The sequence below is a fragment of the Oryx dammah genome, unplaced genomic scaffold (assembly GCF_014754425.2).
Source record: "Oryx dammah isolate SB20612 unplaced genomic scaffold, SCBI_Odam_1.1 HiC_scaffold_21, whole genome shotgun sequence".
In the NCBI taxonomy this organism is placed as follows: Eukaryota; Metazoa; Chordata; class Mammalia; order Artiodactyla; family Bovidae; genus Oryx; species Oryx dammah.
In genome coordinates, this window is record NW_024070205.1 from 60,976,296 (window position 1) to 61,002,534 (window position 26,239).

Below are 26,239 nucleotides of genomic sequence, written 5' to 3' on the forward strand. Positions count from 1 at the left end.
GTGCCCCTTTAAGTGCCTGATGTGTAGAACTACAGAGTAGGACCCCAGCCAGGGGGGCCCCTCTATGTGCCTGACGTGCCAAACAACAGAGAAGGACTCCAGGCAAGAAAGCCCTGTAAGTTCCTGAACAGGGAGAGCAACAGAGAAGGACTGGCCAAGGAGGGCTTCTGATGGCCAGCTACAAGAGGCTCGAAAAAAGACTGATAGGGCCATAACTCCTGCTGCAGAGGCAGTCCATGTCCCTGCACACTTGGTACAGGCAGGTCCCCGCCAGCCAAGCAGCTGCACCATCTTCATGCTCAACTCTCACTGGGGAAGAGCTGCAACAGGCAAAGAAAAGTCTTGCATCTCTGCATGCAGGGTTGCTTCGGTAATGTCTGAGTCCTTGCAACCCTGTAGACTTGGCTTGCCAGGCTTCTCTGTCAGGGAAGGGGTTTTCCAGGCAAAAATACTGGAGCTTATTGGCCAATACTGGTTGCTTTACCCTTCTAGAGCACTATACTTCCTGCTGCCTTAGCCGCCAACTCCTCTGAGTACCTGGTGCTGCCAGAACCCATGCAACCGAAGCAGCTGCACCACCTCCACACCTGGCCCTCACAGGGGCAAACCCAAATCCTCCAGGGCAGTCTCAGGAGCAAACCCCAGTGATGACCCACGTGCAGAGGTGGAAATAAAACCACAGTTGAAACCCAGGGGCAGTGTGACCAAGGAAGAAGACCCAAGACCTTCCCACCAGCTGTACAAGCTGCAGATTAAATCCACACAATCAACTAGGCAGACTCTGTGTCTATGGAATATATAACAGGTCATTGAGAGTTCCCACAAAAGAAAACGCACTAGTTCTGATAACTGTGGACAAGAACACCCAGGAATAGGACCAGATTAGAATCTGAGCTGCCCTGACAGCAGGTCTAGAGACCAGCACAGTGTTGGAGGGCATCCTAGGGAGGTGAGGTGGACTGTGACTCCCAGTGAGGGAAAGGACTTTGACAGCAATGACACAAGAAAAGCATTTATTATTCTTATATTTTGACTTGTCCTGTAGATTCTTTTGAATTTCCTCCCCCGCCCCTGCTTTTCCCCCTTCTGTTGTGGTTGTCAGTTTTATTGGCACTATGAAATCTAATTAAGCTTTTGTGCTTTTTTTCCTTTTTTTTTTCTCAGTCACATTTATTATTGTTGTTATTAACCTCTGCCTTTGTGTTGGGCTTTTGCAGTTCTCGGGAGTTTTCCTTATTTCTTGCTCTCTTTTTAAAATTTTAATCTTTTAAACATATTTTTTATACATTTATTCCTTTGTTTGCTTTTCCTACTGTTCTTTTCCCCTTGCAGTTAATCTCTAATGTATATTAATCTTCTTTATCTACCTCTGTTTAACTTTGCATATCTATTCTTTCCTTCTTTAGTTTCCTTTCATCATATTTGTTAGTTTTATTTTCATTATTTCATGCTTTATTCCTCAATTGGCACTTTGCTTTAGTTTTGTTTTTCAGTGTGTGCTTTAGTTTTGTTCTGGTAGACATAATTTTGGGTTTCCTTTGTTTTCTAGGTCAATCTATTGTACTTTATTTTTGTTGCACTGTTTTGATTTTGCTTATGGCTGTATATGTATATGTGCATATTTAGTCACACATTTTGTTGTTGTTATAAACCTCTGCATTTACGTTGGGCTTTTGAAGTTGTGTGGAGTTTTCCTCCCCCTGCCCCACTTTATTTTCTTTCTTCTTCGTTTTTTTCCTTTTCTCTTTTTTATAATATTAGCTTTTAATTTTTTAAACCTATTATATTTTTTCTACATTTATTCCTTTGTTTGCCTTTCCTACTCTTCTCTTCCCCCTGCAGTCAATCTTTAATGTATATAAATCTTCCTCATCTACCCCTATTTAACTTTGCATGTCTATTTATTCTTTCCTTTCCTCTCAACATATTTGTTAGTTTTGTTTTCATTGTTTTATTCCCCACTTGGCACCTTGCTTTTAGTTTTGTTTTTGACTTTGTTCTTTAGTTAGTTTTGTTCTTAACTCGTAAATATAATTTTTGATTTCCTTTGTTCACTGGGTCATCTATTGTATTATTTTTTTGTTTGACTTTGCTCACTGATGTGTATATATATGTGTGTGCATATTCCATTATTTTAATTATTATTTTGCCTGATTCTGTAACTGCCATTTGTCTGGAGTTCACCTTTGGTTTCTCATTTTTGGATATTTGTTTTCATCTCACTTAATGCCATAACAAACCACTTTTGAAATCTTTGTTCCTGACGAGAGATCAAGCCCTGAGCCTTTGGAGTGGGAGCACTGACTCCAAGACCCTAGACTACCAGAGAACTAACCTTAGGGAGAATCAAATAGTGAGAACTCACAGGAAGGAAACTACTGAATACAAGACCCAGCATCACCCAACCACCAATAGCACCTTGTGCAGGATGCCTCATCTCCACAACAAACAAAACAAAAATAAAACCTTATCATCAGGAGACAGGATTACTACCTCACCCAGCCTTGCCCATCAGAGGAAAAACAAACAAACAAAAACTCAGCACAAATCTCACCCTATATGAAGCTTACACAAACCACTGGACCAACCTCAAAAGGGCAGAAACTAAAAGGAAAAAAGGATTCAACCTTGAAGCCTGGTAAGAAGAGACCTCAAACAAAATAAGCTTAAAAAAATAATGAAAAGGTAGACAAATACTACACAAATGAAGGAACAAACTAGAAACAGAAAAGTCCAAATAAATGAAGAGGAAATAGGCAAACCAACTGAAAAAGAATTCAGAATAATGATAGTAAAGATGATCAAAAACCTTGAAAACAAAGTGGAGAAAATGCAAGAATCAATTAACAAAGGCCTAGAGAATTAACTGGAAAAGGTCAGTTTTCATTCCATTCCCAAAGAAAGGCAATGCCAAAGAATGCTCAAACAACCGCACGTATGCACTCATCTCACATGCTGGTAAAGTTATGCTTAAAATTCTCCAAACCAGGCTTCAGCAATATGTGAACTGTTAACTCCCAGATGTTCATGCTTGTGTTAGAAAATGCAGAGGAACCAGAGATCAAATGGCCAACATATTCTAGATCATTGAAAAAGCAAGAGAGTTCCAGAAAAACATCTATTTCTGCTGTATTGACTATGCCAATGCCTTTGGCTGTGTGGATCACAATAAACAGTGGAAAATTCTTAAAGAGATGGGAATACCAGACCACCTGACCTGCCTCTTGAGATATTTGTATGCAGGTCAGGAAGCAAAAATTAGAACTGGACATGGAACCACAGACTGGTTCCAGATAGGGAAAGGAGTATGTCAAGGTTGTATATTTTCACTCTACCTATTTAACTTCTGTGCATAGTACATCATGAGAAACGCTGGGCTGGAGAAACATAAGCTGGAATCAAGATGCTGGGAGAAATATCAATAACCTCAGATATGACACCACCCTTATGACAGAAAGTGAAAAAGAAGTAAAGAGCCTCTTGATGAAAGAGGAGAGTGAAAAAGTTGGCTTAAAGCTCAACATTCAGAAAATGAAGATCATGGCATCTGATCCCATCACTTCATGGCAAATAGGTGGGGAAACAGTATCAGACTTTATTTTTCTGGGCCCCAAAATCACTGCAGATGGTGATTGCAGCCATGAAATAAAAAGACGCTTACTCCTTGGAAGGAAAGTTATGACCAACCTAGATAGCATATTCAAAAGCAGAGACATTACTTTGCCAACAAGTCCATCTAGTCAAGTCCATGGTTTTTCCAGTGGTCATGTATGGATGTAAGACTTAGATTGTAAAGAAAGCTGAGCACTAAAAAGTTGATGCTTTTGAACTTGGTGGACTCTTGAGAGTCCCTTGAACTGCAAGGAGATCCAAGCAGTCCATCCTAAAGGAGATCAGTCCTGGGTGTTCATTGGAAGGACTGATGTTGAAACTGAAATTCCAATACTTTGGCCACCTGATATGAAGAGCTGACTCATTTGAAAAGAGTCAACTTTGTTGGGAAAGATTGAGGGCAGGAGGAGAAGGGGACAACAGAGGATGAGATGGTTGGATGGCATCACTGACTTGATGGACATGGGTTTAGGTGGACTCTGGGAGTTGGTGATGTACAGGGAGGCCTGGTGTGCTGTGGTTCATGGGATCACAAAGAGTCAGACACGACTGAGTGACTGAACTGAACTGAGAAGAATTAATGAATAAACTTACAGAGACAAAACAATTACTGAAATTAAAAATGTTCTAGAAGGAATCAATAGCAGGATATCTGAAGCAGAAGAAAGAATCAGTGAGATGGAAGATAAAATGGTGGAAATAACTTCTGAAGAGCAGAATAAAGTCAAAAGAATGAAAAGAACTGAGGATAGTCTCAGAGACTTCTGCGACAATATCAAACACAACAACATTCAAATTATAGGAGTCCCAGAAGAAGAGAAAAAGAAAGGGTATGATAATATTTTTTAAGAGATTATAGTTGAAAACTTCCCCAAGATGGAAAAGGAAATAATCAAGTCCAAGAGGCACAAAGAGTCCGATACAGGATAAAGACAAGGAGAAACATGTCAAGACTCATACTAATCAAACTAAAAAAGACTAAACATGAAGACTATTAAAATCAGCAAGGGGAAAGCAACAAATAACATACAAGGGAAACTCCATACTCAGCTAATCTTTCAGCAGAAACTCTGCAGATGAGAAGGGAATGGCAAGATACATTTAAAGTACTGAAAGGAGAAAATCTACAACCAAGATTACTGTACCTGGCAAGGATATCATTCAAAGTTGATGGAGAAATAAAAAGCTTTTCAGACAAGCAAAAGTTAAGAGAATTCAGTACCACCAAACCAGCTTTACAACCAATGTTAAACAGACTTACATAGTCAAAAAATACAACAGAATAAAAAAGATTTACAAAATCAACCCCAAACAATTAAGAAAATGACAATAGGAACATGCATATCAATAATTACTTTAAATGTAAATGGATTAAATGCTCCAACCAAAAGACACAGACTGGCTGAGTGGATACAAAAACAAGACTCATATATGTACTGTCTATAAGAAATCCACTTCAGACCTAAAGAGACATATAGACTGAAAGTGAGAGGATGGGAAAATATATTCCATGCAAATGGGAAGCAAAAGAAAGCTGGAGTAGCAATGCTCATATCAGACAAAATAGACCTTAAAGATTACAAGCTAAGGAAGGACTTTCATAATGATCAAGGGATCGATGCAAGAGGAAGACATAACAATTGTAAATATCTATGCACCCAACATAGGAGCACATCAATACATAAGACAAACACTAACAGACATAAAAGAAGAAATTGATAGTAATACAATAATAGTAGGAGACTTTAAAACATCACTCACACCAATGGACAGATCGTCAAAACAGATAATTAATATGGAACCACAACTCTTAAATGATACATTGGATGAGCTGGATCTCATTGATATCTTCAGGGCATTCCATCCAAATGCAGAAGAATACACCTTCTCAAGTGCACATGGAACATTCTCCAGGATAGACCATATCTTGGGTCACAAGTCAAACCTCAGTAAATTTAAGAAAATTGAGATCGTATCAGGCATCTTCTTTGACCACAACGCTGTGAGACTAGACATCAACTACAGGAAAAAAGCTGTAAGAAACAAACACATGGAGATTAAACACATGTTTCTATACAACAAACAGGTTACTGAGGAAATCAAAAGGGAAATAAAAAATTTCTAGAAACAAATGGCATTGAAAACATCACAACTCAAAACCTATGGGATGCAGCAAAAGCAGTTCTAAGAGGGAAGTTTACAGCAATACAATCCTACATCAAGAAGCAAGAAAAATATCGAACAGACAACCTAAATTTACACCTAAAACAACTGGAAAAAGAACAGAAAGAAACCAAAATTAATAGAAGGAAAGAAAACATAAAGATCTGGGCAGAAATAAATGAAAAAGAAATGAAAGAAACAATAGTAAAGATTAATAAAACTAAAAACTGGTCTTTGAGAAGATAAAATTGACAAACCTTTAGCCAGACCCATCAAGAAAAAAAGAGAAAAGTCAAATCAACAAAATTAGAAATTAAAAAGGAGAGGTTACAACAACACTGCAGAAATACAAAGGAATATAAGATACTATTATGAACAACTATATGGCAATAATAGAGTTTTGCCAAGAGAATGCACTGCTCATAGAAAACACCCTATTCCAACAACACAAGAGAAGACTCTACACATGGACATCACCAGATGGTCAACACCGAAATCAGATTGATTATATTCTTTGCAACCAAAGATGGAGAAGTTCTATACAGTCAGCAAAAACAAGACCGAGAGCTGACTATGGCTCAGATCATGAACTCCATATTGGCAAATTCAGACTTAAATTGAAGAAAGTGGGGGAAATCACTAGACCATTCAGGTATGACCTAAATCAAATTCCTTATGATTTATACAGTGGAAGTAAGAAATAGATTTAAGGGACTAGGTCTGATAGAGTGCCTGATGAACAATGGATGGAGGTTTGTGACATTGTACAGGAGACAGAAACCAAGACCATCCCCAAGAAAAGGAAATGCAAAAAAGCAAAACAGCTGTCTCAGGAAGCCTTACAAATAGCTGTAAGAAGAAGAGGTGAAAAGCAAAGGAGAAAAGGAAAGATATACCCATTTGAATGCAGAGTTCCAAAGAATAGCAAGGAGAGATAAGAAAGCCTTCCTCAGCTATCAGGGCAAAGAAATAGAGGAAAACAATAGAATGGGAAAGACTAGAGATATCCTCAAGAAAATCAGAGATACCAAGGGAACATTTCATGTAAAGATGGGCTCAATAAAGGACAGAAATGGTATGGACCTAACAGAAACAGAAGATTTTAAGAAGAGATGGCAGGAGTACACAGAACTATACAAAAAAGATCTTCATGACCAAGATAATCACAATGGTGTGATCACTTACCTAGAGCCATACATCCTGGAAAGCAAAGTCAAGTGGGCCTTAGGAGCATCACTGTGAACAAAGCTGATGGAGGTGATGGAATTCTAGTTGAGCTATTTCAAATCCTAAAATAAGATGCTGTGAAAGTGCTGCACTCAATATGTTAGCAAATTTGGAAAACTCAGCAGTGGCCACAGGACTGGAAAAGGTCAGTTTTCATTCCAATCCCTAAGAAAGGCAATGCCAAAGAATGCTCAAACTACTGCACAGTTGCACTCATCTCACATGCTAATAAGTAATGCTCAAAATCCTCAAAGCCAGGCTTCAGCAATATGTGAACCATGAACTTCCAAATTTTAAAGCTGGTTTTAGAAAATGCAGAGGAACCAGAGATCAAATTGTCAACATCTGCTGGATCATTGAAAAAGAAAGAGAGTTCCAGAAAAACATCTATTTCTGCCTTATTAATATGCCAAAGCCTTTGTGTGGATCACATTAAACTGTGGAAAATTCTTCAGGTGATGGGAAAACCAGACCATCTGACCTGCCTCCTGAGAAATCTGTATGCAGATCAGGAAGCAACAGCTAGAACTGAACATGAAATAACAGACTGGTTCCAAATCAGGAAAGGAGTATGTCAGGGCTCTATATTGTCATCCTGCTTATTTAATCTATATGCAGAATACATCATGAGAAATGCTTTGCTGGATGAAGCACAAGCTGGAATCAAGATTGCTGAGAGAAATTTCAATAACCTCAAATATTCATATGACACCACCCTTATGGCAGAAAGTAAAGAAGAACTAAAGAGCTTCTTGAAGAAAATGAAAGAGGAGAGTGAAAAAGCTGGCTTAAAGCTCAACATTCAGAAAACTAAGATCATGGCATCCGGTCCCATCACTTCATGGGAAATAGATGGGGAAGCATTAGAAACGGTGGCTCACTTTATTTTGGGGGGCTCAAAAATCACTGCAGATGGTGATTGCAGCCATGAAATTAAAAGATGCTTACTCCTTGGAAAGAAAGTTAGGAGCAACCTAGATAGCATATTGAAAAGCAGAGATATTACTTTGCCAACAAAGGTCCATCCAGTGAAGGCTATGGTTTTTCCAGTGGTCATGTATGGATGTGAGAGTTGGACTGTGAAGAAAGCTGAGCACTGAAGAATTGATGCTTTGAACTGTGGTGTTGGAGAAGACTCTTGAGAGTCCCTTGGACTGCAAGGAGATCCAACCAGTCCATTCTGCAGGAGATCATTGGAAGAACTGATGCTGAAGTTGAAACTCCAATACTTTGCCCACCTGAAGTGAAGAGCTAACTCATTGGAAAAGACCCCAATGCTGGGAAAGCCTGAGGGCAGGAGGAACAGGGGACAACAGAAGATGAGATGGTTGGATGGCATCACTGACTTGATGGACATGGGTTTGGGTGGACTCTGGGAGTTGGTGATGGACAGGGAGGCCTGGAGTGCTGCGGTTCATGGGGTTGCAAAGAGTCGGACACAACTAAGTGACTGAACTAAACTGATAGGGCAGTAAATTGGACAACCTGGAAGAAATGGACAGATTCTTAGAAAACTTCAATCTTACAAGACTGAATCAGGAAGAAATAGAAATTATGAACAACCCAATTACAAGCAATGAAATTGATGTTATAATAAAATCTTCATAAAAACAAAAGCCCAGGACCAGATGGCTTCACCAGAGAATTCTATGAAATATTTACACAAGAGCTAATGTCTATCTTTCTAAAACTCAAAAAATTGCAGAGGAAGGAACACTCCCAAACTCATTGTACGAGGCCACCATCACCCTGATACCAGAACCAGACAAAGATAGCACAAAAAAGAAAACTACAGGCCAATATCACTGATGAGCATAGATGTAAAAATCCTATACAAAATTTTAGCAAGCGGAATTCAGCAACACATCAAAAAGCTCATACACCATGATCAACTTGGGTTTATTTCAGGAATGAAAAGATTTTTCAATATATGCAAATCAATCAGTGTGATACACCATATTAACAAATTGAAAGATTAAAACCATATGATCATCTCAATAGATGCAGAAAAAGCCTTTGACAAAATTCAGCACCTATTTATGGATTAAAACTCTTCAAAAAACGGGCATAGAAGGAACCTACCTCAACATAGTAAAGGCCATGTATGATAAGCCTACAGCAAACATTATTCTCAGTGGTTAAAACCTGAAAGCATTTCCCCCTTGGATCAGGAACAGGACAAGGGTGTCCACTTTCACCATATTATTCAACATATTTCTGGAAGTCCTAGATACAACAATCAGAGAAGAAAAACAAATGAATCCAGATTGGAAAAGAAGTAAAACGCTCACTGTTTGCAGATGACATGATACTATACATAGAAAACCCTAAAGAGAGTATCAGAAAATTACTAGAGCTAATCAGTGAATTTAGCAAAGTTGCAGGCTACAAAATCAATACACAGAAATCACTTGCATTACTATATACTAACAAGGAAAAATCAGAAAGACAAATTAAGAAATCAATCACATTCACCACTGCAACACAAAGAATTAAATATCTAGGAATAAACTTACCTATGGAGACAAAAGAACTGTACACAGAAAATTATAAGACACTAATAAAAGAAATCAAACATGACATAAACAGGTGAAGAGATATTCCTTGTTCCTGGGTAGGAAGAATCCACATTGTGCAAATGACTATACTACCAAATGCAATCTACAGATTCAGTGCGATCCCTATCAAATTACCAATGGCATTTTTCACAGAACTAGAACAAAAATGTTCACAATTCATATGGAAACACAAAAGACCCTGAATAGCCCAAAGCAGTCTTGAGAAAGAAGACTGGAGCTGGAAGAATCAATCTTCCTGACTTCAGATTATACTACAAAGCTATAGTCATCAAGACACTATGGTATTGGCACAAAAATAGAAATATAGACCAATGGAACAAGACAGAAACCCCAGAAATAAACCTATGCACCTTTGGGTCCCTTAGTTTTGACAAAGGAGGCAAGAATATACAATGGGGCAAAGACAGCCTCTTCAATAAGTGGTACTGGGAAAACTGGACAGCTACATGTAAGAGAATGAAACTAGAACATTTCCTAATGCCACACACAAAGATAAACTCAAAATGGATTACTGACCTAAATGTTAGACCAGAAATTATAAAAATCTTAGAGGAAACATAGGCAGAATACTCGATGACATAAAGCAAGATCCTCTATGACCCACCTCCTAGAGAAACAGAAATAAAAACAAAGTACACAAATGGAGGGAGAAGGCAATGGTACCCCACTCCAGTACTCTTGCCTGGAAAATCCCATGGATGGTGGAGCCTGGTAGGCTGCAGTCCGTGGGGTCGCGAAGAGTCGGACATGACTGAGCAACTTCACTTTCACTTTTCACTTTCCTGCTTTGGAGAAGGAAATGGCAACCCACTCCAATGTTCTTGCCTGGAGAATCCCAGGGACAGGGGAGCCTGGTGGGCTGCTGTCTATGGGGTCGCACAGAATCAGACACGACTGAAACGACTTAGCAGGAGCAGCAGCAAACAAATGGAACGTGATTAAAGGTAAAAGGTTTTGCACAGCAAAGGAAGCTATAAGGAAGGTGAAAAGACAACGCTCAGAAAGGGTGAAAATAATAGCAAATGAAACAACTGACAAAGAATTAATTTCCAAAATTTATAAGAAGCTCATATAGCTCAATGCCAGAAGGAGAAAAAAAAAAAAAAAAACCCAATCAAAAAGTGGGAAAAAGACCTAAACCAACATTTCTCCAAAGTAGACACATAGATGTCTCACAAACACATGAAAAGATGTTCAACATCACTCATTGTTCAGTTCAGTTCAGTTCAGTCACTCAGTCATATCTGACTCTGTTACCCATGAATCGCAGCATGCCAGGCCTCCCTGTTCATCACCATTTCCCGGAGTTCACTCAGACTCACGTCCATCGAGTCCGTGATGCCATCCAGCCATCTCATCCTCGGTCATCCCCTTCTCCTCCTGCCCCCAATCCCTCCCAGCATCAGAGTCTTTTCCAATAAGTCAACTTTTCGCATGAGGTGGCCAAAGTACTGGAGTTTTAGCTTCAGCATCATTCCTTCCAAAGAAATCCCAGGGCTGATCTCCTTCAGAATGGACTGGTTGGATCTCCTTGCAGTCCAAGGGACTCTCAGGAGTCTTCTCCAACACCACAGTTCAAAAGCATCAATTCTTCGGCGCTCAGCCTTCCTCACAGTCCAGCTCTCACATCCATACATGACTACTGGAAAAACCATAGCCTTGACTAGATGGACCTTAGTTGGCAAAGTAATGTCTCTGCTTTTGAATATGCTATCTAGGTTGGTCATAGCTTTCCTTCCAAGGAGTAAGCGTCTTTTAATTTCATGGCTGCAGTCACCATCTGCAGTGATTTTGGAGCCCAGAAAAATAAAGTCTGACACTGTTTCCACTGTTTCCCCATCTATTTCCCATGAAGTGATGGGACTGGGTGCCATGATCTTCATTTTCTGAATGTTGAGCTTTAAGCCAACTTTTTCACTCTCCTCTTTCACTTTACTTTTTAGTTCCTCTTCACTTTCTGCCATAAAGGTGGTGTCATCTGCATATCTGAGGTTATTGATATTTATCCTGGCAATCTTGATTCCAGCTTGTGTTTCTTCCAGTCTAGTGTTTCTCATGATGTACTCTGCATAGAAGTTAAATAAGCAGGGTGACAATATACAGCCTTGACGTACTCCTTTTCCTATTTGGAACCAGTCTGTTGTTCCATGTCCAGTTCTAACTGTTGCTCCTGACCTGCATACAGATTTCTCAAGAGGCAGGTCAGGTAGTCTGGTATTCCCATCTCTTTCAGAATTTTCCACAGTTTATTGTGATCCACACAGTCAAAGGCTTTGGCATAGTCAATAAAGCAGAAATAGATGTTTTTTCTGGAACTCTCTTGCTTTCTCGATGATCCAGCAGATGTTGGCAATTTGATCTCTGGTTCCTCTGCCTTCTCTAAAACCAGCTTGAACATCAGGAAGTTCACGTTCCTGTATTGTTGAAGCCTGGCTTGGAAAATTTTGAGGATTACTAGCATGTGAGATGAGTGCAATTGTGCGGTAGTTTGAGCATTCTTTGGCATTGCCTTTCTTTGGGATTGGAATGAAAACTGACCTTTTCCAGTCCTGGGGCCACTGCTGAGTTTTCCAAATTTGCTTGCATATTGAGTGCAGCACTTTCACAGAATCATCTTTCAGGATTTGAAATAGCTCCACTGGAATTCCATCACTTCCACTAGCTTTGTTCGTAGTGATGCTTTCTAAGGCCCACTTGACTTCACATTCCAAGATGTCTGGCTCTAGGTGAGTGATCACACCATCATGATTATCCGGGTCATGAAGATCTTTATTGTATAGTTCTTCTGTGTATTCTTGCCACCTCTTCTTAATATCTTCTGCTTCTGTTAGATCCATACCATTTCTGGCCTTTATTGAGCCTGTCTTTGCATGAAATGTTCCCTTGGTATCTCTCATTTTCTTGAAGAGATCTCTAGTCTTTCCCATTCTGTTGTTTTCCTCTATTTCTTTGCATTGATCGCTGAAGAAGGCTTTCTTATCTCTCCTTGCTATTCTTTGGAACTCTGCATTCAAATGCTTATATCTTTCCTTTTCTCCTTTGCTTTTCGCTTCTCTTCTTTTCAGAGCTATTTGTAAGGCCTCCCCAGACAGCCATTTTGCTTTCTTGCATTTCTTTTCCATGGGGATGGTCTTGATCCCTGTCTCCTGTACAATGTCACGAACCTCATTCCATAGTTCATCAGGCATTCTATCTATCAGATCTAGTCCATTATATCTATTTCTCACTTCCACTGTATAATCATAAGGGATTTGATTTAGGTCATACCTGAATGGTCTAGTTGTTTTCCCTACTTTCTTCAATTTAAGTCTGAATTTGCCAATAAGGAGTTCATGATCTGAGCCACAGTCAGCTCCTGGTCTTGTTTTTGCTGACTGTATAGAGCTTCTCCATCTTTGGCTGCAAAGAATATAATCAATCTGATTTCAGTTTGACCATCTGGTGATGTCCATGTGTAGAGTCTTCTCTTGTGTTGTTGGAAGAGGGTGTTTGCTATGACTAGTGCATTTTCTTGGCAAAACTCTATTAGTCTTTGCCCTGCTTCATTCCGCATTCTAAGGCCAAATTTGCCTGTTACTCCAGATGTTTCTTGACTTCCTACTTTTGCATTCCAGTCCCCTATAATGAAAAGGACATCTTTTTTGGGTGTTAGTTCTACAAGGTCTTGTAGGTCTACTTAGAACTGTTCAACTTCAGCTTCTTCAGCATTACTGGTTGGGCCATAGACTTGGATTACAGTGATATTGAATGGTTTGCCTTGGAAACGAACAGAGATCATTCCGTCATTTTTGAGATTACATCCAAGTACTGTATTTCGGACTCTTTTGTTGACCATGATGGCTACTCCATTTCTTCTGAGGGATTCCTGCCTGCAGTAGTAGATATAATGGTCATCTGAGTTAAATTCACCCATTCCAGTCCATTTTAGTTCACTGATTCCTAGAATGTCAACGTTCACTCTTGCCATCACTTGTTTGACCACTTCCAATTTGCCTTGATTCATGGACCTGACATTCCAGGTTCTTATACAATATTGCTCTTTATAGCATCGGACCTTATTTCTATCACCAGTCACATCCACAGCTGGGTATTGTTTTTGCTTTGGCTCCATCCCTTCATTCTTTCCGGAGTTATTTCTCCACTGATCTCCGGTAGCATTTGGGCACCTACTGATGTGGGAAGTTCCTCTTTCAGTATCCTATTATTTTGCCTTTTCATACTGTTCATGGGGTTTTCAAGGCAAGAATACTGAAGTGGTTTGCCATTCCCTTCTTCAGTGGACCACATTCTGTCAGACTTGTCCACCATGACCCGCCCATCTTGGGTTGCCCTGAGGGCATGGCTTAGTTTCATTAAGTTAGACAAGACTGTGGTCCTAGTGTGATTAGATTGACTAGTTTTCTGTAAGTATGGTTTCAGTGTGTCTGCCCTCTGATGTCCTCTTGCAACACCTACCATCTTACTTGGGTTTCTCTTACCTTGGGCGTGGGGTATCTCTTCACAGCTGCTCTAGCAAAGCATAGTCGCTGCTCCTTAACCTTGGACACAGGGTATCTCCTCACCGCTGCCTTTCCTGACCTTCAACGTGGGAGAGCTCCTCTAGGCCCTCCTGCACCCCCGCAGCCACCACTCCTTGGATGTGGGTTGCTCCTCCTGGCTGCCACCCTTGGCCTCGTACGTGGGGTGGCTCCTCCAGACCGTCGCCCCTGACCTCGGACACGGGGTGGCTCCTCTCGGCCATGCTTGCTTAGTGCGCTGGCTGTCGCAGCCGCTTGCGCTTAGTGTGCCGACCGTGGCAGCCGCTTGCACTTAGCATATTAAAAAACAGAGACATTACTTTGCCAACAAAAGTCCATCTAGTCAAAGCTATGGTTTTTCCAGTAGTCATGTATGGACATAAGAGTTGGACCGTAAAGAAAGATGAGTGCCAAAGAATTGATGCTTTTGAACTGTGGTGTTAGAGAAGACTCTAGAGAGTCCCTTGGACTGCAAGGAGATCAAACCAGGCATTCCTAAAAGAAATCATTCCTTAATATTCATTGCAAGGGCTTATGTTGAAGCTGAAACTCCAATATTTTGGCCACCTGATGTGAAGAACTGACTCATTAGGAAAGACCCTGATGCTGGGAAAGACTGAAGGCAGGAGGAAAAGGGGACATCAGAGGATGAGATGGTTGGATGGCATCACCAACTCAGTAGACATGAATTTGAGCAAGCTCTGGGAGTTGGTGATGAACAGTGAAGCCTAGCGTGCTGTACTCCATGAGTCTCAAAAAGTTAGACATGACAGAATGACTGAACTGAACGGATCATTCATGCTGGGGGGGGGGTTGTAATACACTTTCCTGCAATTATAGTTTTTAATTGGATTTTGGAGGAAAGAATTTTCCTCCTCTGAGATGTTTTGATTCTCAATTTCACTTTGTTCTTGCAGTAGCTATATAAGCATATTATCTGATTATTTCCAGTCATTTTGAAATGTCTTGCCTTTTCCTGAATCTGCAATAACAAGGATATGTCAATAGGGATAAAGGTTTGGGGAGGCTTGGTGGGTTGTATGGTTTAAGAGAGAGACACTCTGTTGAAAAGTGATTTCTTTTATAGTTGGTATTCTCGGAGTGGTTTTTGTGTTTTATGAATTTCTTTTGTTAACTCAGAACTCTTAGCTTCCTTTACTTCCTTCTCTGACTCTGAAAGATAGGGCCTGAGAGATAGGGCCCCTTCTCGTGCTTTCCCTGTCTTCTGGAAGCAATGCCTTCCTCAGCTTGCTCTTTCTTTTCCTGGACTCTAACATGCCTCTTTCTTTGAGTAATATCAAATGACCAGTGGTTTAACCCAGCATGCTTAAGTCTTCTCAGTTTTTTTTTGTTCTTGTTGTTGTTTATTTAAGTCAGGGAGGAACTGACTTTCAGGGGGTAGTTTTATCTGACTTCTGCCATGGCTGGGTCCTTCTGCCCTTTTCTGCTCATTCTTTATTGCACTCTCAACTCCAGTGTGAACTCTGGTGCTGACACTTATGGTTTAGAATGTTTATTTTGCTATTTCACATATTAAAGTTTTTAGAATTCTCTGTCTCCTGATAACTTTGCAGGCTTGGGTTTGGTGATTATATTTTTTCTCCTTCTTTGTCAGAGTGACTTTTCGAGAAAATGTGTAAATATTAGGGTGCTGTCATTGGCCAGTGGAAAGGTGAATCATCTGGACTAAAATTTTAAATATAAAAAAGTCACCAATAGAGTATTGTAAAGTAAAAAAATAAATAAATAAAAAATAAAGAGAAAATAAAGCCATGAATATACCAGAAGCAACATTAAAGACTACTTTTTATTATTTTGTGAGTAAGGAAGTACTTTAAATTAAAGCACAAATTTAAAAATTTTTTTGATTAATTTTTCTTAATCCAATAGGATAGTGAAAAACAACGTAAAAGGCATAGAGGAAACAGAGAGATATGTCAGTAGGGATATGTCAGTAGCAAACAGGCATAGAGAAAGTATTTGAAACATTTTTATAGACAAAGGATCAATGTGGTAATACCTCACACTGGTCAGAATGGCCATCATCAAAAATTCTGCAAATAATAAGTGCTGGGAGTGTGGAGAAAAAGGAACCCTAATACACTGTTGATGGAAATGTAAACTGGTGCAACCACTATGGAGAAGAGTACAGAACTTTCTTTAAAAACTAAGAATAGAGCTACTATGTGATCCTGAAATCCCACTCCTGAGTATATATCCATAAAAAAACATAATTAGAAAAGATACATGCAACCCAATGTTCATAGCACTATTTATAATAGCCAAGGGAATGGATAAAGAAGATGTGGTATATACAATACAAGGGGATGTTACTCAGCTATAAAAAATGAATGAGATAATGCCATTTACATTAACATGAATGGACCTAGAGATTTGTACTAAAGTAAGTCAGAAATATAAAGACAAATACCATATGATGATGCTTGCATGTGAAATCTAAAAATAGGTTATCAATGAACATATTTACAAAACAGACTCACAGATGAAGAAAACAAAGATATGGTTACCAAAAGGGAGTTGGGGGAGGAATAAATTAAAAGTTTTTTTTAATAGAAACGATGAGCATCTAATACTTAAAAATTTATTGAGAGATTAGACTGAAGCAAGCACTATTCTAGATTTCATTTTAGGGGATTGAGATATGTGGTAAATAAATGATGAAAGTATAGAAAGTGCTGGATATGATGTGTGTTATGGAGAAAGGTAAAGCAGACAGGTGGCTATAGTTGTTAATAAACGAATCATAATGGACCTCAGATAGAAGTTGAATTTGAGAAAAGACCTGTTAAAAAATTAAATAGGAAACCTCAAAGATGCCTGGGATCAGTGGTCCCCAATCTTTTTGGCATGAGGGACCAGTTTCACGGAAGACAATTTTTCCATGTAATGGTGTGGGAGGATGATTTTGGGATGATTCAAGCACATAATTGTGCCCTTTATTTCTATTATTACTGCATCTGCTCCACCTCAGATCACGAGGCATTAGATTCTGGAGGCTGGCGACCCTGCCTGGGAAGGTATTTCCAGGAAGGGGGAAGAGCAATTACTGAGGTAACCAGAGTGGAGAGAGGAAGGGGAAGTATAACTGGAAATGAGAGACATGGTGAAGGCTGGATTATTTAGGATGTTCTAGACTGTTGTGATGACTTTGTCTTTTCCTGGATGTAATACAGCAAACCTTTGGTACTCACCGAATAGAGGAAAGATGTGACCAGAATTGTCTTTTGATGAGATCACTCCAGCTATTATTTTAGAATAGGTGTGTGTGTGTGTGTTTGTGTGTGTGTGTATTAGGGTGGAAAGGAGCAAGGATGGAAAGAGAGAGGTCAAAAAAGGTAGTTAATTACAATAAACCTGAAGACAGAGAATGGTGACTCATAACATATGATGATCCACAATATTTAAAGAACTCAAATAGAGCAAGTAGGAACCAATAAATAGACCTTTGAAACTGGACAAGAAATATTTGTACATACAACTCCCAGAAAAATATATGGTTATCTTTATGGCTAAAGTAAAGTGTCTTTACTTTGCTTTCATATGGTGAAAATTTCATGAAGTTTTTACAATACTAGTAATATAAAAAATAAAAGAAACCTGAATTTTCACTATTTCATCTCAGATTTTGAATTATCTGTTATTGACCAGAGATGGGAATGTAATCATTGAACTATGAAAAGTGTTTTAAATAATTACTTGTTTTGAAAGACCATATGGAAATATCAATGAAATTAAATTTATTTTCTCTTTGAACATCATCTTAGAGCCCACCAATATGAGAGAAAAACTATTGCAATACTACTTTTAATATAAAAAATTAGAAAGCAACTAAATGTTATCTGTGATAAAATTATAAACTATGTAAATGTATTAGTCATTACAGAATATCACATATATTTGTGAACTGAAGTGGAAAAATATTTTCTGTATTTTACAAAATAAAAAGCACTTACAGAAGCATTTTGCACAATAGCTAAGATATAGCAACAGATCAAATGTTCATCAGTGGATGAATGGATAAAGAAATATACATATTTTATGTATAACATATACATATGTAATATATATGTATACATGTATTCCATGTATAATATACAATGGAATATTATTCAACCATGGAAAGAAATCTCACCATTTGTAACAAAGTGGATAAAACTGGAGGGTATTATGCTAAGTGAAATAACTCAAATAGAGAAAGATGAATAGAACTCACTTGTATGTGGAGTAAATTTTAAAAAATCAAATTCATGTCAATCTATGCCAAAACCAATACAGAATTGTAAAGTAAAAATTAAAAATAAATAAATAAATTAAAAAAAAATAAAAATAAAAAAAATAAAAATAAAAAAATAAAAAATCAAATTCATAGAAACAGCGTACAGTAGAATAATGGTTACCAGGGACTGGGGAGATGTTGGTCAAAGACTATATAGATGCAGGGGGATGCAGTTGCATATGGGATGAAAGTCTACAGATCTAATGTATAAGCATGATTACTATACTTAATAATAATATTGTATTATATATACTATAATATACTTAATAATAATGCTCAATAGTGTTCAGCTCTTTGTGGCCCCATGGACTGTAGCCCACCAGGCTCCTCTGTCCATGGAATTTTCCAGGCAGGAAATATTAGTGCAGGTTTCCCTGCAGGTTTTCCAGGCAGGAATGTTGGGGCAGGTTTCCCTTTCCTGCTCCAGGGGATGTTTCCAACCCAGGCTTGGAACCCGTGTCTCTTGCATCTCCTACACTGACAGGCAGATTCTTTACCACCAGCACCACTTGGGAAGCCTAATAATACTATAATAATACTCTATTAAAAGGTGCCAAAAAATAGGTATCAGATGCACTTATCACACATAAAACTTAGTACCTAGTAAGAATATATTATGTCAGTTAGCTTGACTGTAGTAATCATTTCACTATGAATATCTATAAATTATCACATTGTATACCTTAAATATATGCAATTTTATTTTAAAATATTTTAAAAACTTACAGAAGAGTATGTGTGGTTTAATCCAATTTAAGTAAAGAAAAACAATGGTATACATATATGTATAAATATTTCTGAGAAAAAAATTGCCAAATTGTTGGTAGTAGTTTCTCTGAATATGGTTATTAAACCTACATAGAATTTTCACTTTCAGCTTTTATAGTTTGAATTTTATGTAACTCCATTGTTAGTTACTTTTCAGCAAACCTTTGTACCAAAGGGTAACAAACAAACAAAAATACAAAAATCATAGGTGTTCCAGTTGACAGATTGCAAAACCCAAATAGCGTTATGTGACTAGTATCAAAATTACTAAATAGAATAGTGCTGATCCCCAGAACCTCTGCATCGTGCCCTGTTCTAAACCCCAACCAGGATTACCACTATCCTGACCTCCAAAACCATAGATTCATTTTGCCTGGCCTTATTCCTGATATAAATGGGATTATGCAGTATACTTTTGTGCCTAGCATCTTTTATCCAGTATTTTGATTGTGACATCCATGCATGTAGTTGCATGTGACTATAATTTGTTCATTCCTTTTACTGTTTTATCCTCATTTATTTATGCTTTCTACAGCTGATGAGCACTTGTGTTTGTTCCACTCTAATGGCATAGTGAAAAATATTTCTATATACATACTTGTGTATTTTTCTGAAGCTATGTTATTGTGTGTGTGTGTGAAGGGGTGTGTGTGAAGTGGTGTGTGTGTGTGTGTGTGTGTGTGTGTGTGTGTGTGTGTGTGAAGGGGTATATATACCTTGGAGTGGAATGGCTGGGCCAAAAGATATATGTATATTTAGGAGATATAAGTACTGCCAAGCAGTTTTTCAAAGTGATTGTATCAATTATACTCCCATTTTGGTTGCTCTATAGACTTGAGTATATTTGGCATCTTCTATTTCATTTTAGCCATTCTCTTGGATGTTTAGTGGTATAGTATTTTTGTTTGCATTTCTCTGATGACTAACAATGCTGAACATCTTTTTCATACATCTATTGGTCATTTGGATGTCACCTTTTTTGAAGAGTCATTTGCTCCCATTCTTATAATGAATCAATTATTTTATGTTATTGATTTGTAGGAATTATATATATATATTTTATTGGCTATGCATCTGTTATCAGAAATATATATTGCAAGTATCTTCCCCTGTTATGTTGGTCACCTTTTTGCTCTCTTATTTGTGCCTTTTCTTAGACAAAAGTTCTTAATACAATTTATCACCATTTTCCTTTCTATTAAATTTTCTGTGTATTATTTAAGAACTCTTTGCCTATTCCATGGGGCTGTCATTGTATCTTGTTTTTAAGATTAAATTTTTAAAGGTGCAAATACATTTATATAAAAGCTAAATATTTCTACCCAGGTCTTGGATTTTCAGATTTTTTTAAATGTGAGGCTATGGATGTATGTCTCTTTTATCCATCTCTGTATCCCAATAGCCTAGAAGGGTGGCTGCATAAAATATATTTTCCTAAAAATATCCCTTGGATGAATGAATACATTTATCTATTGAGATAGAAAACTGCTCCATCATTTCCCCAAATACTTGAAACAAAAATTGAATTTTAGAATGTCTGCTATTTTCTTTTAATGAAAATCTAAATTTTAGCAGGTGATAAACGTGTATTTTTCACTTTTCTGCCCATTTTAATCAACATTGTTCTTTAACACAAACCTTTAAAATGAAAAATACTTTGTATTGCTCTGCTTTGGCCTACAAATCTTCTTATTTGTGAGTCCAGGATAAAAGCACATTCATGAGGCATAGCAGAAAATAGGAGTCAAGTTCAATCACACAGTACATAGTATTCAAAGTTTCTTCTCTCACATGGTACCACGTGTCTGATTTCATTTCTTTACCCAGTGTAAATCACATGGCTGAGTGTAAATCACATGGCTGAGTCTAAAGTCAATGGCTGGGGCAATATTAGCATATATTAACTATTGATTATATGATTAAAGATATTTGGCTCAAAAAATAGGATTTATTGATGACAGTATTGTCAAAAATGTGTTTCAATGAAAGCGTGCATATTTTTTTTTTCTCCATAGAGTACTTACAAAAAATCCCCTCATTCATTATATATCTTTATAGTTTAAGGAAATAATATGATTTGAAAAGGCTAAAGGAAAGTTGACCGTACAATAGCAAATCAAGTTACCCTTTACTAAATACTCGCTTCTCACAAGAAATATGCCTTGATTTGTGTATTCTCTTTTAGTTGGACTAAATTTTATATATTTCTGTGTTATGTAAGTGTAAAACTTAGAAATTAAATGTTGTGTCCGAAAGAACGCATGCACATACATATTCTTGATATTAGATAATAATTGATACTATTTCTGTAATTCTTACTCTGATCCAAAATCTCTATCACCAAATTTCCTGTCAACTGGGGACAAGTAATTGTATTTCCAGGCTGAGCAATTATTAATTTCTTCCCTCAAATCCAGACTTTGGCTCCCTGTTTACTGCCATGGAGATACCTCCAGTACCCTGGTTGAGAGTTTTGTTGTCTTCATGTTCTGAATCATAGCTGTTTTTATGAAATAACTTTCAGTTGTTTAATTTTAAAGCAATAGTTTCAATTATAGCATTTGATACAACATATAAATTTTTTAAATGGTCACTTAAATGTGGAAGAGAGCCACTCTGAACCAAAACAAGAGACACTTAAGAGAAAAAGAGTTGATAGAAATGTGATTTTTCTCTGATCAGAAGGTACACCAGATTTGGGCTGTGTCTGAGCTTTTCTTGGCAGATATCTCCTTTTACTTGACTGGGCCATGCTAATAATTAGTTTCTAGGTCTTCTATTTCTTTCTCTACCAGATTTTTCTAGTGAGAGTTCTATGTCCATTTCCTACTCAGCCTTTCCGCCAACCCTGATCAGCCAGCCTTTGGAACTCTGGTCATTCTACTCAGTTCAAAAAGACAGTAACAACCACCTCTGTGAGCTTTCCTTCCGCTTTCATTATTCTGGATTTATGGGAGGTGACAGTTAACTTTGCTTTCTTAAATTTCTCTCCTACTTATGTTCCCATTTTATGGCATTATCCTGATTGTTTTAACTTTTTATTGTCCCTCTTCTTTCCTTCTCTTAAAACTAGGGCATTTCCCCAAACAGTTCTTTTTATGTCTTCTTCATTCGCTTCCCCAGAGACATGAATTTTTGCCTGGTGATTGCCAGTTTATTTTCCTAGCTCCATTTTCTCTTCTGAGATTTAGTTTCTTATTTCCAAATGATGGATAGTTTTTTTTATACATCATTAATATACATTCACTCTGCCCCAGATGGAGTTTATATCCTCAACCCTGTATTTTCTTCTTTTCTTGACCTTTCTATTTCTGTTAATAATGCTATTTTCCCCTCAGTAATTGGTGAAGAGAATTGACCACATTACCCCTATCATCACCTCATAACAACTTGTCTTAATGATTCTCTTCTGAAATATATAGATTCCATTCTTTCAATCCATTTAGTTATGTGTCAGTCTTTAATTAACATCCTTATCGTCTTATTTCCCCCAAAGCACAGTAATAACCTAACTAGTTCCTCTGTAGTTAAATTATCTGTATCCTCCAGACATTCCACTGTAGTTTGGTTGCCTTAACTTGACTTTGAGCATCTTCTTCCCTTCCTCCACCCAATTTTTAAAACCTCCCTTTCTCCATAGGATAAATTCCAGCTGTTTTAAGTCCACTTAGTAAGAGACATAAGAGTAATAAAGCTTATATGAGGAGTTCAAGTGAGTGTGAATGCTGAAAAATGATGTGATGGGACAAACATTCTATTTCTGGGAAATGAGAGAGGTATCAGAAGTCTAACAACAAGAATGTAATATCCTAGAAGGTGGGATACAGAGACTCAGAGCGTGTGAGGCAATGAAACATCACAATGAGTAGAACAGACATATTTGAAAAGGGCCAAAAGCATGAAATCTAGAAGATAAAGTTGCAGAAGCTAAGAAGGCCAGGAAAAGTTTCAGTTGCCTCTTTGGAAAGTCTAAAGTCCACATCCCAAGCTTGCCTTTGTTGGTATTGGAATAATTCACTAAAGATAGATATAGCACAACCTTCCTTTCCATCTTTGTCTTCTACGCAAACTTCTTAAGCCAGATAGTCTATATATGGCCTGAAACAGGGTCTTGCCTATTTCTTCAGATTCATCTCTTAGCTCCCTTCTCTATATTCAGCTTTCCTGAATATTTTCCATGCCTCTGGCCTTTATAACAACATCCCCCAGAATCCTTCATATTCTCTGAAAACAAGCTCAATATCTTATTCTTTTTGAAACATTCCTTAATCCCTTTGAATCAGATGATATCTTGTAAATAGGCCTATGTCACATATCATACCTCACTGCTAGACAGCAAAAGAGACACAGATGTAAAGAACAGACTTTTGGACTCTGTGGGAGAAGGCAAGGGTGGATGATTTGAGAGAATAGCATTGAAACATGTATATTACCATATGTGAAATGGATTGCCAGTCCAGGCTCAATGCATGAGACAAAGACAAGGCACTCAGGGCCAAAGAATATATTCAACCTGATTTTGGTATTGACCATCTGGTGATGCCCATGTGTAGAGTCATCTTTTGTACTGTTTTAAGAGGGTGTTTGCTGTGACCAGTGCATTCTCTTGGCAAAACTCTGACTTTACCCTACTTCATTTTGTACTCCGTGACCAAACTTGCCTGTTACTCCAGATATCTCTTGACTTTCTACTTTTGCTTTCCAGTCCCCTATGATGAAAAGGACATCTTTTTTTGCTGTTAGTTCTGGAAGGTCTTGTAGGTCTTGATAGAACCGTTCAACTTCAGTTTCTTCAGCATTACTGGTTGGGGCATAGACTTGGGTTACTGTGAAATTGAATGGTTTGACTTGGAAACGAATAGAGATCATTCTATCATTGTTGAGATGGCCCCCTGGTATTGCATTTTGGACTCTTTTGTTGACTATGAGGGCTACTCCATTTCTTCTCTTGTCCACAGTGTTAGCTATAAGGGTCATCTGAATTAAATTCACCCATTCCAGCCCATTTTACGTCACTGATTCCTAAAATGTCAATGTTCACTCTTTCCATCTCCTGCAATTTACCATGATTCATGTACCTAAGATTTCAGGTTCCTATGAAATATTGATATGTCTGTTAAGACACATACGTTTTATATCTCCAACTAAACCTGAAGCTGTTTAGAGAACAACAATTGAACCTCTTAAGCTTCTTTTCCAGTTTCAATTCATTGACAAAACATCTTACTTGGAGGAAGAGCTCAATAGTATGGGTTGAATGGGTGGGACACCTGGTAGAATGCAGGTTGGGCCAGTTGCTGGTAGTTGGAAGACATCATAGAGAACCATCACGTTTCCCCTGCTTCCTGAGCTGGGGCCATTTCTGAGAGCCAAGAGCACTGTGTGTCTCGAGTAGTGCTGGTAGGTAATCTGAAGGGTCAGTGGAGCCCCTGGAATTCTGAAGGCTGCAGAGCATTTAGTGACAGGAAAATTGGCTCTGTGGACTACTTTATAGCAGATCTTTCTACTTTTAACTTCTACTACTGGACTAACTCTTTAAACTTCATAAGTATTTTAAATAAAGCTCCTTGTGTTTCGCTCATATCAAAATCCATTTATTTTTATGACTCTGATAATATTACAGCATTTATCCCTTTTGTATCCACTTTTGGGTTGACAACATATCTTTTTATGTTGATAAGTTTTGCACATATTTAAACTTCATTATATATTGATTAGTGGGAGTGCAGGCTTGAGTTTCCAAGTATGGGTTGGCATTCATAATGGGATACAGTTAAAACCAAGTGGCTGGACCATCCCAGGGCAATGTTGTGTATAATTCCCAGATTGCACTCCTTACATCATAAATAATAATGAAAGTAAATGTATATTTACCAGAGAGAATCAACAAAACCCAGCCCTGATTTGCTGATTGCACTTTTCTCCCCAGGTATTAAAGCCAGCTTTCGAACAAGGGTGCCTGAAGGTTTGATTGTCTTTGCGGCATCACCTGGCAATCAGGAAGAGTATTTTGCAATTCAGTTGAAGAATGGACGCCCGTATTTTCTTTTTGATCCTCAGGTAAATGAGTAATCATAAGAGTTGACATTTTTGAGAGTTTATCAGGTGCTAATATTTTCACAATGAATCCTCACCAAAAACTTACAGATGAGTGCTTTATTATTCCCACTCTACAACAAGGAAAATGAAACTTCAAAAGTGATATGACTTACCCACAGCTAAAATAGCAGACCCTTCAAACTACAGAGACTGACTGATAATCTACTTGCTTTTTTAACAACCATATGCAACCTTATCATGAGGATTAAAGTTTTTAACTGCATTCCCTGAGAAAATTATGTCTTTCTGTCTCCCTTCCATTTTCTTTCTCTTCTTCTTTCTTTCCTCCCTCCTTTCTTGCTTCCCCACCCTTTCTCTATCTCTTTTCCTTTCTTCACTAGCAAACATTTGTGTCCATCCGGTGCTATTGAGCTCACTATTGAAGACTACAATACTTCTAATGTTAAATATGACCATATCCCTATGAAACAGTCTAGGTAGGATATAGTTAGTTTTTAAAAAATACTCCTGAATGTTATGAAAGAGAATTACACTACTAAGTATTATGACAGGAAAATAAAGGCTCTTTCTTTCCTTCAGTTCAGTTCAGTTCAGTTCAGTTGCTCAGTCGTGTCCGACTCTTTGCGACCCCATGAATCGCAGCACACCAGGCCTCCCTGTCCAACACCAACTCCCGGGGTTCACTCAGATTCACGTCCATCGAGTCAGTGATGCCATCCAGCCATCTCATCCTCTGTTGTCCCTTTCTCCTCCTGCCCCCAATCCCTGCCAGCATCAGAGTCTTTTCCAGTGAGTCAACTCTTCACATGAGGTGGCCAAAGTACTGGAGTTTCAGCTTTAGCATCATTCCTTCCAAAGAAATCCCAGGGCTGATCTCCTTCAGAATGGACTGGTTGGATCTCTTTGCAGTCCAAGGGACTCTCAAGAGTCTTCTCCAACACCACAGTTCAAAAGAATCAATTCTTTGGCACTCAGCTTTCTTTATAGTCCAATTCTCACACCCATACATGACTACT

General features: G+C 38.1%; 1 protein-coding gene across 1 annotated transcript in view; it reads left to right on the forward strand.

The window, feature by feature from the left end:
• Window positions 1-26,239, forward strand: part of USH2A (usherin) — a 922,740-nt gene that overhangs the window by 341,255 nt on the left and 555,246 nt on the right. Inside the window, exon 21 of the mRNA XM_040262869.1 lies at window positions 25,093-25,223. Coding sequence (XP_040118803.1) covers window positions 25,093-25,223 — 131 coding nt within the window. The remainder of the gene's footprint in view (window positions 1-25,092; window positions 25,224-26,239) is intronic.